Raw genomic sequence first — 17,868 nt, 5'->3', positions numbered from 1 at the left:
AATAAAAAAATTCGCTTCGCACATTTAGTGTTGGCTGCTGCAAACTTTCGGAAACTGAACAAACTAAACACCAAAAGCCCAAAATGCTCGTGTTCGAATTTTTAATTGTTGCAAAGTGCTTCGGTGCTTGGAAAGTGTGCCGCAATTGGATGTGCCCCGAACATTGCAACGAAATGGAAATTTTGCAAGACTGGATAAATTAAATTGCGCTCGCAATTGCGCCCGATTCTGGGCCATTAGCCACAAATAAACAATTTGAGAATGAATTTTAGAAAATATGAATTTAAAATTCAGCCCATCTTAGGGTCAGAACTATTCTCTATCAAGCAATAAAAGTGGAGATGGGTTCGCACAGACATTTATTAAGGCAGTAGCTTCTCTCAGGTGTAAAAGTATACACATGTATGTAACTGTGCTATATTATGCTCACGTTTAAATTAAAGCTCTAGTTTATTTCAACTAACAACAAACGCAAACACTCTCTTTTAAATTACGAAGGATAAAACACAAACGCACTCACACGCAGTGGAGAAGCAACGAAGCGACAAACAAGCAAACATATGAATGAGCGAATACACAAATAAAGAGGCGAGCAAGCAGGAAGCGAGCATCAAACTTCGCCAAGGAAATAAAAGTAAATGGGATTTTAAGTTCTTCACACGAGCAACGGTGCAGAGCAAAGTGATGGGTGTTACGCTCAGCTTGGATTGGCGCTTGAAGGCTTGGCTGGCGTTGCCAACGTCGGTGCTCGCTGCTCCATCTCCTTGGTTGTTTGAATTGTCGCTACGCCTTTTAGGTTTTTTCGTGCACACTGCATCCATCCACAGCTTGTTGGTGTGTGGGTCCACGTGGTGTGGATTCGATGTGAACAATTCGGTAACTAGTAGTACGACTACGTACTTGGTAGCTGGTATCCATCTCTGGTTTTTATCTCTCCCAGGCTTTCCTCCGGAACTGAAGAAATCCCAATTTTTGGTTTTTTTTTTCATTTATGCTATATTCACAAAAGCTTATAAAATATGCCAAATATTTTCGTAGGTGTTATGAATATCTCCATACATTTTTCCTAAAAACAGTCGCCGGAGTTTATGTGTAGCTCTATGCTTGATACAAATCTTGCAAGCGCAGTACAGTCAACAAGGAAATATTGAGACTATTAGATCTCGTCTTTTGCAAATATCTTCAACTGGCATCCACAACGACGAGTAATACTCCTACAACTCGGGAAAGGCAACCCCACTTGCTCTTGTAAAGCCGAAAAAACATTCGTAGAAATTGGAGCTTTTCAATTGTTTTCCAAATTATAAAGAAAAAAATAGGATTTGTATTTGGGATTAACATCTAATTATAATGTATTTTAGAGTTATTGGATTTCTGGATCAAAACACAACCAAAAAATGGAAGATTTTGAATAAGAACGCAGTATTCGAATGGAATAAAAAAATTCCGTTCCCGGGCGCAACGTCTTGGGGGCGGCAAAACAATCTTCGCTGTTTTTTAATATTCAGAAAAATACTTCAAAAATTTTTTTTATCGAAGATATTTTGTAAAAATTCACTTTTGTTCGAACCACTTCATGACTTGTAGGAAGGTAGATAAAGGGGGGCGGCAGAACATCCTTGGCCCCGGGTGCCCGAAGTTGTAGCTACGCCACAGTGAGTGGCTGTGGGGTCTTTCATCAAGGGGGGCGCAGTGAACTTTTTCATTAATGGATTGAAACTCAACTAAGAAGGAAACTCAAGACTGTAGTGTCTTTCAAGCAGAAATTACAGCTTTCACGGTTGCAGCCGATGTTTTCTCCGAAGTGCGGCGTCTTTTAGTGAGTTATGCATGCACTCCGATAGCAGAACTACAGTGACCCCAAAGCTATTCAAGGCGTGAATAACCTTACTAGCAGTAACATCAAGCTACTTCCAAATAAACATGGCTGGGTGCTTGGCCACAGCAGAATCGTCGAAAATCAGCAATCGTTGGTCAGCAACCAGCACTTGTCGAGCTGCGAAAACCACAAATAAGGAGTGCCCTTAGGATATGTGTCCTAAAACGTCAAAAAATGGTCATGAGGAAAATGAGGTGGAAGTACCAACAGACTTTCTCTTCCACTTACCACCTTTCGCCAGATTAAGGTTGAGGCATCTCGGTTATCATCCTTTTTACGAACCTGGCGATTTGGCCAGAATTGATACTTATTTGCAACAGGTGTCAGGCGCTTTTTCGATATTCGACGGTCTTTTTGATACATAACGTCTCTAGCTGTGGATGTGGGATTATTCGTCACCTCACAAAAAATCAGCCTCTTTCCTAACCTAACCCATTATCTGCCTCCTATAGGTTTCAGTTAGGCGATAAACCTTGTGAGAATGCGTTGAACACTTGTTCATAATTGGTAGCGAGAAGCTACACTTACAATATTTTATGAAACGGAGCTTTTCAAAAGTAATAAATTTCTCGTATAAAAATCTGGCAACAAACAATTTGAGTAGGATTCTCCTAAAAGTAACTAGTAATTTTCAGTTCGGAACAAAAAGGTTTGCATGCATGGTTGTATATAAGTACAGTTACAACCACGTGTCTGTTTTAATTTGCACTGGATTCAACATTCGCTGCAATCAAGAAGACTCTTCTGGTTCGTTGCGTTCAGCGTTGTTGCAGAATCTACAGTGTGTCGCATTGGAAGAACTCCATAATAGGCAAGTTTAATGCATTGCCACATGTGTTTGTATATGTGTGCGAGTGTGCGTTATAAGTAGTGTGTGTGACAACTTCTGCATCTGCGTCATTTAAAATCTAATTAAGTTTTGTATGAGACAAATGCTTGACTCCAACTGAAACGCCGCGCCGTGTGCACCTAAAAAATATAAATATACATATGTACATACAAGGATAGTTATTTGTTTTTCAGCAGATTTGTAATAAATCACAGACACAGGATCAAAAACTGTTGACTTTTTGTTCCATTTCCCCCACACAAGCTTAGCTCACAGTTATTTGGAACAATTTTTAGAAACTTTGACAACAACTACTACTTCAAAAAGTTTAGAAACACTTCTGCTAGAAGCAGAAGTAACAAAATCCTTGGAATTGGTGTAAGAAAATAAATTATTTACATTGAGTTTTATCGATTCATTTCGGAAACATAACCTCAAATAAAAGACCTACTTCGAGACCCATCCCTTCCTTCAACGTTAGTGAATTCCCCGGGGTGAGCGACCATACTTAAAAATTTAATAATGTTCTTATTTACAACTGCGTATGTATGTATGGGTTTTTAATGGTCATCTCCAAACTTGAACTTCAGACCCAGTAACCATAATGTTTCTCCAACAGAAATAGCAAATCTTTTTGTCTCAGAAGCTCAAATTGAAGTATTAACCCAAGTAAGATAACGATACGTCGAATGGCGAACTTTTCTTTTCACACTGTCAAACTTTCATTTATACTCAGAGCAAATTTTAACCCGCAGTTATGGTTATCTTTCCAGTGGTAAATAATAGATACGTTAAAAAAAGACTATCGCGAAGATCGTATCTTCGTGCTTGCAGATACAGAGATCAACAAAAAGTAGTAGTTAGTTGATATTACTATAGATTCATCAATAAACTTTCTTAGCAATTCTACATGGGTACAACATTAGTATGAATTGTGTGTTTATCTCTTAACGCCTCAACCTAAATACTTACAGTAATCGTAGAGCAAAGACAAAACAATTTGTCGAGTTCGGGTAAACTTCAATGAGCTATTAAGGTTTGATGTTATGACCTCTATTTTTTCAGTCCGCACTGAAGTCGAAATACACGCGCTTTCAGACCTAATTCACAACATCGTCATCACTGTGAAATAAAATTCACTGGAACTAATTTGTTGTACTGGAATTTTACTCTTGCAATATGTTGCTTGAGAGTATAATACTTTTCTTCAATAAACGATTCTACGTATCACCTAAAACTAATTGAGATAGATATACTTGTAGGTTTTGTGAATATAAAAGATCATGATGACGTGACGAGTTGAAATCCGGGTGTCTGTCTGTCCGTCCATCCGTCAGTGCAAGTTGTAACTTCAATAAAAATTGAAATATCTTCGTGAAACGAGCATATCAGTTTCTTGGCGAAAAAAAACTACGTGTTCGTAGATGGTCGTAATTGGACCACTGTCATGCCCTCCATAACACCATTAAACGAAAACGTATCTTGTGCCATAACTAAGCATTAAATCAAGATATAAAACTCTAATTCGGAACAGGAGATGGCATTAGCAAGGGACACCTGTGGGTAAAAAATTTTGAAAGAGTGGATGTGACCCCGCCATCTAATAACTTGAATGTAGATATCTAATAAACCATTAAAGTTACAACAACCCAGCTCTTATAATATGAGAACCTCTACCGACTGTGTGAAAACGGATGAAATTGGATAATACGCCCGATCACTCCCTTTATAACGGTACTGGCCTGCTAAATCTATCACTAAAAAGGCCAGAGGCAATTAATCTTACCCTCGATATGGTATGATGGGGCGTTCAGGTGAAAACACATATCTCGAAACCAAGTTCGGTACATGACATTTTACGGATATTCCTGAATCACAGTGTAAAAATGAGTAAAATCTTACAACAGCCACGCCTACTTCCCATATAATGCAATTTCAAATTCCATTTGAAACTTTCATTTTTCAGTATACAAATCAAGAATGAGCTAATATATCAGGATGAAACTTTGAAAGAATGGTGTATTTGAGGAGTGCCACCTTATGACTGCGTATTCGTATGTCCTGAACTTCTAACGGTCTGTAGAAAAGTGTGTCTCACCCAATTCAGAAACGCCCTAATGCAACGACTTTGACAAACAAATGCTATAAAAATCGCTAACACTCAGACTCATAAAGGCTTTAAAACTGTTTAAATCTCTTCATCACTTCTAGATACTTCGAGAAAGTACTTTTATTACCAAACTGTCTTGTTCACACGTGCACAAGGAAAGTAAATGCTTGTAATAACCTTTATGGGCAGTTTTGAATTGCAAATTTACACTTTAATTGCCGCAATCGTACTCATGTTGCATGCACGTGGTCACTAAAAGCGGCGACATTCAACGTTTAGACAGCAGTACAAACGATTAAATCCGATGAGCCAAATATGGTGTTTGCCAGCAACAAGAAAGAGTGCCACAAACTACAAAGACACGCGCCGAAATGGCCCGGTCTCACAATGACTCAGCAACTTACTTGCCAATTTACCAACAGGACACTGCATGCGAATAACCTAGCAAACACAAGGGGAAATGCTTCGAACTGAATATGTTCCTTCCTTCAATCATGTCGAGCCTTAGAAATACAATGACTGATATGAAAAGGTTGCTCCCGAAATCAATCAACTGTGAAGTATAAAAATCTTCAACTAAGTATAGAAAGAGCAATCTGGAACTATAATTTTACAAATTAGAAATATATATGTAACCTTTAACATTATCAATTTGAATTTTTTTTATTTATTAAAGCAATTGAACAGATTAACCTTACTTGATATAGTGGTTACCCTTTTCTGTGGTGAATTCTTCGTTATCGAAACGAAATTTCAAATATTCATAGCAAGTGCAAATGCATGTAAAAAGTATCCGTATCTAGTGAAGGCGATAGAACTGCGTGTTACAATCCCGTGTAACCATTTTGCTAACATTCTAGAGGGATTTTTGTTTTCAAACTGTCGTATATTCTTCCAGTGTATAAAATCAAGATGGCGTTATTGAATTTACCATATTTATTTAGAAGAAAAATGGTTTTACTTGAAATGTACGAGATGTATTTTTAAAATAACGTGAATTTTCGTTTCTTGAAGAAAATATTTATTCATTCGTCTGCAATAATGTTGTCGCCTTCAATATATTTTCCATTCGATATTATGCACTTAAGCCAGCGCTTTTTCCAATCGTCGAAGCACTCCTTTTGGAATATCGTTACAGTATTATTTTAACCCAAGAATTCTCGAACAAGCTACCGAGTGGCAGCTTTACAGAGAGAAAATCGCAAAGGTCATAAAAAGAAGTCTAACGTTAGCGTCTGCTACAGAGAACAGAAACAGATGTATGCTGCAAATTAACTTTTACGTACCTTCTATACTTGGGATAGCTTATGAGAACGAAAATTCATATGAAATTGATATAAAACAAAAACGCTTGTTGGGTTGCAATTCATAAGCATACATACATACTTATGCGTGTGCATGAGCCTACCATCTGCCATATGTGGCTGGCCATTTTGTCAGTATGGGGTGCGGTTTGTTAGTGAAACTCCATTTCCCCGAAGAGTGTTTTTGTGGTTTTTATTAACAAACCGCGTTCACACCGCAAAACGGCGTGTTCAGAGCAAACACACATCAACCTCACGGCCGTCCGATGTTCCTGTATTTGCATGCACATACACACAGGCATGCGCGTGCACATGTGCGTGTGATCAAATTAATAACCACACTCAAAGCCTGCCTTGTGTCAAATAGCATTGCCGCACATTTTTCAAGTGCTCGCGCTAGCACTTATTTGCCTTCAACATGGCGTGGTAGTCAGCGGGTTCGAGCGCGCAGACAGCAAAGCCAACAAGTGATACACACACACATACACACACTTGCAGAGGCACAAATTCATACAGAATGTGACAGGTGATGGCGTAGCCACTTCGGCTGTACGAGTATAAATCGCAAATAAAATAAAGAATTAATTAAACCATTCGCAGTCGCGGACCATGTGCCGACTGTCTCAGGAGACACGTGCTGTGGCACATTGGTGTGCACACCTCGCTAAACGCAATGCACACAGTTCCACCACTCAGGTCGTTACAGACAAACCGTGGTCGCACAAATGTTGGTATAAACACTTGTAAATCAAAAATTCACCCCCCGCAGCAAGTGGCACCATGTAGCGGTAAATCTGTTTGTTATCTTTTTGGAACGGTCGGGTTCACATGCCAAAACGCTCACATTTATTATATTTTAAAACATGGCAGTTTTCAGATCTACTTCCAATCGAAATTATCCAGTTCAGAGCGAGGAACTGAATTCTTGAAGACCAAACACTTTAGACGTCCATTTTAGAGTCATCACACTCACGAAGCAATCATTCAAAAGTGGTAAATTCTGTATAAGCCATAAGAGCACAGAAGAGGATGATCCAGTGATCTGTAGAAAAATATTTTTCATAATGCAAGGACTTTGACAACATAACCTATATTATGGTTGGGCGACCGCCTTTGCAAGCTGTACGACAAAAACTGTATCGCTCGAGCTTTGTTCTGATCTAACTACAGTCGCTTTTCAACCAGCATTCACACACCAGCATTTGACAGGCGACGAAGATTTTCTTTAAAAATTATGAGCGACTATGGAAAAACTTTGTCAAAGATCATTTATAAATATCATGTAAGAAGTTTCCCATGAAAAAATATAGGTATCGATTGGTAACTTGTACCGACATGGTTGGACTTTGCGAAACTGCAGTAAAAAGCTTTAACTCCACTCCTGTCACCATTATTGCAAGGTACTTCAGATTTCATAGTTACTATTCTGGCCATACCTGAGGTGAAGTGAAGAATTGAAGATTATCTCAAAGATTTCCATAAGCGAAATCTGTATCAATCTAAAGAAACCCTGTGCAGGAGAATGTGTCCTCAGCCACTTTAGCCATGTCCTTCTGAGAAATCGATCAGAAAACAGACATCCTCTTCTCTTCATAAAGCTGCTAATTTGTCGGAACCACTGAAATCGGGCTATTATAACATATATATAGCAGCCATAAAATTGAACAATCGGAAAACAGGGATTGTATGGAAAGCTTTTTCATTTGACGAGATATCTCAAGCAATTTGGCACGGGTTATGGCCGAAGGCTTTTATGCAATCTCCGAAGAAATTGATCAGATCGGATCACTATTGCAGATGTACTTTACCATTTATATGTGGCCAAAACTTAAATATCTGGTTTGAAAAGTATGGTGTCAAATGACAAAGATAAAAACAAATTGTAAGAAAACTGGATAAAGAAATATTAGTATAGTATTAGCTAGAAAGGGGTGATAAGGATTTGAGCAGTATAAATTGTACATTTTTTTTAATTCTTTACAAAGTATTATCGTTATTTATGGACTGTTATTTCATCAACCTTTTTGACGACGAAAGAACTGAATAAAACGTTGAAGATCAAAACATGGAATTCGGATATCATATAGAGTGCAAGATGATATAAATTACTATTTTACCCCACGGATTGTGTATGGGTTCATACACATATCATGAAATTATTACGAAAACGTATTACAACAACTCGTTCTCATGTCCCACTTTAGTAACTTCCCAGAATTATGTTTTATATATTCCAATGTCTCTAAAACTTCAATAAATGGAACGAGGTTCATATTACCCCAGTTTGACAGCCGATTTTAGCTACACTCAACCACATTAAAAATGTCTTTATTATTTCTATGTGAATGTGTGTGGCGTATTCGTCTCAAAATGAAGCCATAAGCTTGTTGAAATCATTTCGGTTTAGGATTTGCAAGTTTGTTTACCACAGTTATATAAATTAAATAAAACACTTGGTAGAAACCAACCATGTAATCGAAAAAGGCGAATCTGCACCGAGAAGGAGAAACCGCTTTTAGACTTTTATACTTCTAAGATTTCTTAAACATTCGTTTAAATTGTGTTGTCAAGAAAGTCTAACCATATTTCACTTATGATATAGCACCAATAATAAAGTTCTCTGAACTAAAAGACTGCTTGTTTTTGTTAACCGAACTGATAAGATTACAAGTCCGGGTTGTTGGGAAAACTAAAATATCCTCCAGCACAAAAAAAGATTTACTTCGCTATCACACGTACTCTAACTAGATAGGGAAGTATTTAGTGATATTATCCAAATCAAAGGTTTCATAAAGATGTTATAGAAATGTAGGAGACATTCATTCATGTCATCTGGCTGGTTGCCATCTAGACGAATTCGATCCGGTTATTGGATATCAAAACGAGCTTAGCAAGTTATGCAGGTGTTACTACTAGTAAAACCTCCCAGTATTGGCTAGCGATAAAACTAATACAGACATACACGTACATATGTAGTCTGAACTAGCTCTTCGATGTTAACGGTCATACTTCAGGGAGTTATCGAATAGTGTTTCTTATTTCGTAAGAAATATCTTCTCTTCCTCCTGGTTCTTAGTTACAACTTGAAGAGCGTTTGGTTTGACAAAATAAACGAAATGTTTATAAATACCAGTAAAATGCATACATACACTTACAGATCTAAGTTCGAATATTTTTGCATGCACCATGCCATTATCAAAACTTATTTGCATGCACATTGGAAATAATAGATAGATATGAAACACTTAAAACTTTCAAGTATTGCTTTGAGTTTTTCTAAGGCGTAGATGGGTATCTATCGCCGCTTATGTTTGCTTTCTGTTTCCTTCGCTTTCCAAAAAAGTTACTCATATTTCTTGCAATGTTTAAAAGGAGCAGGTACTCGAACATACTTACCTTGCCGGCCAAAACTTTCCGCCCATCCGAAAACGTTTTTCTTGAGCTTTCTGACCATGTTGTTTGATATAAGCAATCTTCAAGGATAATAAGGAACGAAAATCTTTATCTTGATTTTCAGTCGGTTTGTATGGCATCTATGGTATATGTTATAGTAGTCTGATCTGAACAATTTATGCGGAGGTTGTAGCCTAGCGTTAGACAATAATCTTTGTCAAACTTCATGAAAATATCTCGTCAAATAAGAAACTTTTCCATAAAGTTTGGCTGGCTCCCACAGCTGCTCCTTTGGGAGAAATGTTATTGTGCCAAATTTCATAACGATATCTGAGGGACTAGTTCGCGTATATACTGACTGACAGACAGACTAAAATGGCTAAAACGACTGCTTATAGGATGTCTTACATCCCGTATTCAAAGTATAAAAAATTACAGTCCTCATAACTAATTTAGGTACATTAATATGAACAGTTGCGAGGGGAAAAAATTATTTCCTGTACTGTGCGATTGTTAACCATATTGGACATACGAATATCTCTGCGGGTTAAAATCTATTGGAGCAGCTAGTATTGATTTCAACCAACTCGTTCGGTTCACAAAGTACACCTGCTTCAAAACTACAATTCGAAATGAAACCATGTTCGTCTAGTTGAGAATAAAGTAAAAAGTCACATTGAACATCAAATGGTACTTTACTATATTTCTGACACCATGTAGTCCCCTTCCTCAACCAGCGAACCCTTTAAAGCGCATTTAACCAAAAAGTATTAAAATTTCCAATTTCAAAATTCCGTTTAAGAAATAGGAAAGGAGAGCAAAATATTTACATTATATTCACTTTACGATAAGAAGGCGTGCCTATGCAACGTCGAACTCATTCCCAAAAAAGTGAACACATACGTATCAACACCGCCTTATGCTTCTGACTCGCTGGAGAATACGAACAAATAAGTGCTTAAACTGAGAAAAATGCTTTCCAAATTTTTATTTATGATTTGCGGGAATTGAGACAGCTTTCGGCGCTCCACAGTTCTTGCAGTAATCCAACAATCAAACACAACCGGACACACGAACAACAACAAAAACTGCCGATTTGAGAAGTTTGCAAATCAGACTGGGATTTCTGTTGCCCACAACAACAGGATGAATGCTCCTAGTACACAGGAAGACCTTTAGCTGTCTGTCTGAACCTTTTGCGTGTTGCTTGGCCGATAGATTGATTGATTGGTTACGCGCGTACTCGGTGGGCGCGTTAGCCGCATTAATATTGGCTCGAAAGTTTTCATAATGGCGGCAAACACGAATTGGTCTCACGGATGCATAAACTCACACAAATATACGTGCATAAGAACGTTTTTAGCCCATAAACCAATAGGTGTGTATGTGTGTTTATTTCGTGACCAGCAACCAAATGTTCAACGGGCGAAGACACATAGATAAATGATGAATCATTCTGTTCGACAGGAAGCGAAATGCTTAGAATACCTTGCAGGATTTTATGTTTACTTTGGCTCTATTTATTTTCTGCTTTCGCCATTACATACAGCTGCTCAAATATTTATTATAAGAAGTTCGAAAACAAATAAAAATGTTGATAAGAAAATCCATTCCTTCATTTCCGCCGTTCTCCACTGCTTAGGAACAGCTATCTTTGCAGCTCTTTCATTACCTTCACTTTCTGTTGCTCACTAATTGTGTAAATGCTGGAGCTTAGCTCATCAAGCCCAACATGAAATTAAAGATTTCATTTCACCGCTAGGCATCACTCACACACATCGCATCCGAGAACTTTGTTGTGATGAACCCCAGTTAGTATTTACAACAACAAAATTAATATTAATTGCTTAGCAACAACGAAATTATACAACAGTGTGTTTGTGTTACAACTATGTATATATACTATAGATGTGGTGATCCGATCTTTTTTCGTAGATTGCCAAATTGCCTTAGACATTAATCCTGGCCAAATGTATTGAATATACCTCGTGCAATGAAAGAGTTTTCCATACAAGCACCTAATTCCGATCGTTCGGTTATCTCAATATCGTTCAGTCGGACAGGCAGACGGAAATGGCTGAATCGAATCAGCTTTTTGTCTGTTCAGAGTATATATAAACGTATAAGCCAGAAATGAAAGTTTAAACTAAAAACTTTATTGGTAGAAAAAACTTAATACAACATTTGTCAGTCTACAAAAGCATATTGTTTTGTCGAAACCGCGAGGTAAAATTTTTTGGTCTTCAACTTTACACAAAAAATATATGTTGCTTGGATTTTATCAGATCTAAGTATGCACTTTCCAATGATTTCATATAAGTATGTGTTCAGCTTGCTCCAAACTGAAATTCCATCCTACTGAAGTCTGCTCCGTCCCATAGAACTCCTCTTCGAAACCACATAAGAAAGTGATACTATATTCTCACTGTTTCCTTTTAACTGATATACTTGACTCAGCTTACCTGCTTCAACTTATTTTACATCTCTGAAAAATTCATGTTTTGGAGGCCTGAAAAATAAACCCCTGTGGCATGCTTAACATAATCATTCAAAATATATTATTGCTCGGCGGGTAACTTTTACAAGTTTAAAAACAAAAGGAAGCCGCATAAGACAGCATTTTGTAGCCGAATTCAACCAAGCTCGCTATGGCAACTTCCGAGTTCTGAGCTGGTACGCTGTCATGGCTGAAATGCATTTCACTCGGTACTTTATGGAGATCCTCATATCAGAACATAGTTGACATTCAGTCGAGGGGATAGACTTCGTCTACAATGAAGCAGGTTCAATATTATAACTGTTCCTTCGTCTCTGGTGTAAACCAGTAGATGCGCTTTGATCGATAGCCAGTAAATGACACAGAGCAATACTTTCCCAGCCGACTTCCATAATACGAATTTGTCAAAATTTTCAACCTTGTAAAGTACGTACCCCATCTACATTCTAGCATTTGAAGTGTTACGGTTTCTTTCAAATTAGAAGCTAAGTATAACATTTCCATGAGGTGGTTGGATCGTGACTAAAGATATTAGCACTCACTCTTCGTGACAAGCCACATTCTAAAAACTTACAAAAGCAGATTTCTGGCCTTGAGGAATGAATAGTTCTTAATAAAACTCAAGATGCAATACTCTGGGAGTTTCGAAATTTACGGGACTATCCACACGCCACTCGGAGCTTTAAAGTTGGAAACACTCGGTCAAACACTTGTCGCATTAGCCCCGCCCAAATTTGTTTAATATCTATATATATATATATATAAGAAAGTTGTGTTAGTTACACTATTTATATCTCAAGAACGGCTGAACCGATTTGGCTGAAAATTGGTGGGAAGGTAGCTTAGAACCAGGGAAAGGACATAAAATACCTTTTATTTCCTTATGTTAGAATCCAATATAACTCATAAATAGAAAAATTATATTTCAAATTATAAGCATTTGTTCATAATTCATGTTTGTAGGAATCATTTGAATACTTATATGAGTACAATTTTAAATAGATTCTTCCTCAAAAATAATACAATTATTAAGTATTTGGAATAGAAGAAAAGAACTGCAACCATCGTTGAGTATGTGTTATACCACGTGCATCCCAAAAGACTGATGTTATAGCCTTTCCAGCCGCCTTCTTCGTCTTTCCACGCCTGAGAACCGGTTCACCATGCGCAGTCCACTAGAATGACTGTCGATTGGACTCCAGTAGGAAATTGATGGAGCTATGTTTCTATCACCGACAAAAAAATTCGGCTTTGTTCCGATTAGAGAGCACTTAAACACTTTTCAGAATCAGTTATTCGTTGTTTTTGTTGGATTATGAACCTACGAGGCACCTACTTTGCTCATTTCGCGTGTTTCCAGCTTAGCAAATATCTTTTCAACGGTGGATTTCCCTGAGCCCAAATTCAACAGTATTTTCCCCAAAAAAGCAATGCTTTATGATCCATTTTTTTGTAAACTAACACAAGTTGCTTCACAAAAATGCAATATCTCATTAACTAATAGTTATAATCCAACTAATAGAAATTATATAGATGGTAGTAGTAGTATTATCTATGTATCAGCCACAGTGAAGCGTGGACGGGTCCTCTAGTTGATTATAATATTTATATCTTACTTCCTTTAAAGTTTCATAATTATGACTGATTTTTACTGTTTGTTTTTGTTACTTGCAGTGATACATCGATTTCAACGCGCGTGGACATGCTGACGCCGGCCATCGAGGTGTACAAACCACCGCTCTGACATAAGGATGACACGGTGGAGAGCAACTTGGGTTATCCATCGACGAGTAGCGATTTCTAGCATAGGCTTATCACGACAGCGGAGATCACCGCTACGTCAGCTACGGATAATCTATTTGCGCTTCCATCATAGTGTCAATCAAAGTCAACCAGTAACAAAAAATACTAACAACAACAATAAGCATATAATCTAATAGCAGAAAACCCCGAGAATTCCAACAACATTTATACACAAACAAACATGCATACGAACAATAACGGCAACAAAAACTGAATCAAAACACAAAATTAGAAAAAATACATGAGTGTGTAGGCAATTTGGCTGTGTGCTTGTGAGCCGAGAGCGCAGCGAATTCATAGAAAATATGCGATGGACGCAGTGGATTTGGCGAAGCGGGCAAGCACATTATGTAGCTATGACGGTCTGGCGGCTGGCTAAAGTGCCGGTGAATGCAGCTCAACCAGCGGCAGCCATTGACATGCATACACGCCCACATAAACACATACATACATAGCAACATATAATGATTGATCCAACTGAATAATTCCTAAGATTGATTACAGTTAGTTACTTAAGTAGTGTTAAAGAGAAAAGATTTTTATGCGGAAATTAGAGAAGCAAAAACAATACCAAAACAAAACAATTACGCATGTATGTATATATGTATGTTAAGAGTTAATATATAAGTAGGTATACACACACATACACATGCATGTGATAGGTAGCATACATGCAACAGGAGTGTGCTGAAAAATAGCAGCGCTGAAATTCAAATACCTACAGACCTAAGATGTTATAAACAAATTGTTATTTTCATACGGTAACTATGGAAATTAAGTTAATTTAAATAAGAAAACAAAAACAATGTTTGATAAATACGAATAGAGTTATATAATTTAATGTAGATATACATATGTATATGTATGTATGCATGTACTCATTGAATATGTAGGCATGCATATGAAATATATGTATTTTATGTGACAAAAATTGCATAATTAGGAGAATTAAGGTGAAGTTGAACTAGACCTAGAACAAATTAATTATAACTAAACTTAGCTTAGTTACAAACAATTGAGAATTAATTTTTGCAAGGACTAATTTTTGTACTGCTGAATAAAAGTACTTAGTGAATAAATTGAATTAAGACGAAATTAACTACTTAAGCATAACGGTATGCAGCTAATTAACCACTCAACTATGCAAGGTGCTGCACACACACACACACACAGTTACAACGGAAGGCATAGCAATGGTGTAGCTGTGAAAATGAAAACCAACAAAAAACATACAGAAATATAACGGTAAACGCAATTTTATAATAGTTACAATAATAACAAAAACTAGGAGCGAACCAAATTAGTTAAGGCATGTGAAATTAGCGTAAAACTTAACGAATGCAAGCAAAATGAAGAAAACAAAACAGAATTATAGTAATAACAAGAACAAAACCAAAACTAAGAGTAAGCGTTTAGCAAACAATTATAAGTATGCATATAAATACTTGCATGTAAACACACGCACACAAACTGCTGTACAAGGCACCGTCGAAATACATAATAGGTATGTATGTATATAACAGCATATATGTATGTATGTAATTACAGATCCAAATGGCAAAAATTATAACCGAAAACCCGAAAGCGTTAAAAGGCAGCTTTCCAACAACCCACCCCCCCGAAATGTTACTTACGTGCATAGAGAATCATACATATGTAGTTTTAATAATAATAATAATAACAATAATATGGATAACAATAAATAAATGTGTATATGACAATGCATAAAATACCAGTGTAAAGCATACCAACTAAACTAGCAAGGGCATTGCATACTTTGAGGCGTTAGATTGCACATTGTTGCTTGCACACGACCTAGCCAAGCATGCGAAATGCAACGCTGCAGACTACTGTTAGACAACAGGAACGCTTCATCATTGCCAGACCATAGAAAAGCCGCTTCAAATGAATTTATTGAAATTATTGCATAATAAACACACAAACAAAAATAATGCACAGCCGAATTTGCAAAAAAAAAGTTTAAAAATTAAAACAATTCAACAGCGTGCAGCATTTATCGTATATTCATGCAACACACACACATACACTCCATATGCATGTATACAGACGCACTCATACATACATTAATATGCACGCACGTACACCCATACATATGTAGCCATCGTCATCGTCAGCGTCAGCATTTTTCATTATTATATCATTATCATGAAGAAATATTTATTTTATACCCTGAATAGGGTATGCAAGTTGGCCACTAAGTTTTTAACACCTCTAAGGAAATGTTGAAGTTTACTTAATGAGTTGAGTCGATTTTACCAAGTCCGTCTGTCCAGCCACCTTTCTGTATATATGCGAATAGTCCTGCAATTTTGATATCTCTCTGCAATTTCGTACAGGTCTTGAAGCTGCTCATTTGTTGGAACCCCCGATATCGGAGCAGTATAGCATCTAGCTGTCATACAAAACTGAAAGATCGGAATCAAGTTTTTGTATTAAAAAATGTTTTATGTGACAAGATATCTTCAGGAAATATGGCATGAATTCTTGTTCAATAAACGGTACAATATTCGAAAAAATCGATGAGATCGGACTTTTATAGCATCATACATATGTATATGCAGCTGCCACGCAAACTGGCCGATCAAATTCGTGCACTTGCAGAGAATCCTTTGTATTTGGTCAGAGCATTATAGGTTCGGTACAACCGAAGTTAAATTTTTCCGTTATTGACATTTACGGATATAACAAAGCATATATATGTATATAATGAAGTTTTGTTCCAGCGAATAAATGTAACATCAGAGCAATTTGTTTTATTGCCTATGTAAATGTACGTATGTATATGTACAATATACATATGTATATTGGAATAGTCGCTAACGCATTGCTGCAGAAGCGTGTAAAAATATCCACATTTTGAAAATTTTGTTTTAATATTTATGGAAAATACCGCAACTACACACACATACATGTAAACATGCACACACATATGCCTGTATTATATTGTATAATGCACTGCAAATGTTCTAGTGTTTTTTGTTGTTATTATTTATTGTAAATGCGAGATAATTTGTGTTATTGAAATGCTCTGCAGCAAATAATAATAACTGTGCTAATTTAGGAATGCACACATCCACACATACATGTATACATGCTTGGAAGAGTGCAGGTGTATGGGTAATAAATAAAAACTGGCGCTCAAAGGAAGTAAGCAAACAGAAAACAAAAACTAATAGTTGAATGCAAGCAAAAAGTGGTGGCACTAAATTATGAAATAATAACAACAAACAATAAAACACGATTAGCTATTGCCTTGATAACGAGAGTAAATATTTTAAATTATTTAGCAAATAATCGTAAACGGCAATAAATGGTAAAAACTGTGAGAACGCTTCAATGCAGCTAAATATACGCTCGCATAGAGTCGGTGCAAATGCTGCAAGCAGATACGTGTATAGATGCAACAGCTTGGATGTGCGTGTGCTGCGCGAAGTACCGTTAGATATATATATATGTAGATAAATGTTAAAGCCTCTTTGTTGTTGTTGATTTTGTGTACAATTTGATAATCGAATGTTGTTGTTTCAATATGTAATATTATGCTTACGCATACATACACACATATGAACATTAGAAATGTGTATAAAAGCATAGGAAATGCGCGCGAAAAGCACGAGTTAACTGTCTTCAGTATGGCTCACCAAAAATACAAGCAGACAAACGAACGTCCATACTTAGATAGTCTCTAGATATTATTTTTTTTACTGAGCTTATACATACATATACATGTATATGTAACTCAAATTTGTTGAAAGCCTTTGGGGAGTCTTGAACGTAACAGTGTTATACTTTTTAATCTTTTAATCTTTCATTTTAATTTCATCTTTGATTCGCCAAGCGTTGGAGAGTAGTGAATCAAACAAACTGTACTAGGTGTTCAAACAAGCGGGTAGCGCATGTAGTGCAACCCTGCGCTAACATGTCCTTTAACGCATGCGTAATTCTGTTGCGAACCCATCTTTGGTGGAGAAATTCTTCTTTTCGCACCCAAACACGCTTTATAACCCTTTAGTCTGGTTTCTATGAAAGATT

The 17,868-nt window shown here is 36.8% G+C and overlaps 1 protein-coding gene across 5 annotated transcripts in view; it reads left to right on the top strand.

Moving 5' to 3' along the window:
* The window catches only part of LOC105226608 (protein tipE), a 93,289-nt gene extending 78,270 nt beyond the window's left edge, over nucleotides 1-15,019 (top strand). For all 5 annotated transcript variants that reach the window (XM_049447409.1, XM_049447408.1, XM_049447406.1 and 2 more), the window contains one exon: nucleotides 13,687-15,019. In XM_049447409.1, coding sequence (XP_049303366.1) covers nucleotides 13,687-13,756 — 70 coding nt within the window. In that variant the 3' untranslated portion in view covers nucleotides 13,757-15,019. The remainder of the gene's footprint in view (nucleotides 1-13,686) is intronic.
* Nucleotides 15,020-17,868: the final 2,849 nt, after the last annotated feature.

Source organism: Bactrocera dorsalis, chromosome 2 (genome assembly GCF_023373825.1).
Source record: "Bactrocera dorsalis isolate Fly_Bdor chromosome 2, ASM2337382v1, whole genome shotgun sequence".
NCBI classification, from domain to species: domain Eukaryota; kingdom Metazoa; phylum Arthropoda; class Insecta; order Diptera; family Tephritidae; genus Bactrocera; species Bactrocera dorsalis.
This window is presented reverse-complemented; position numbering and strand designations above follow the sequence as displayed.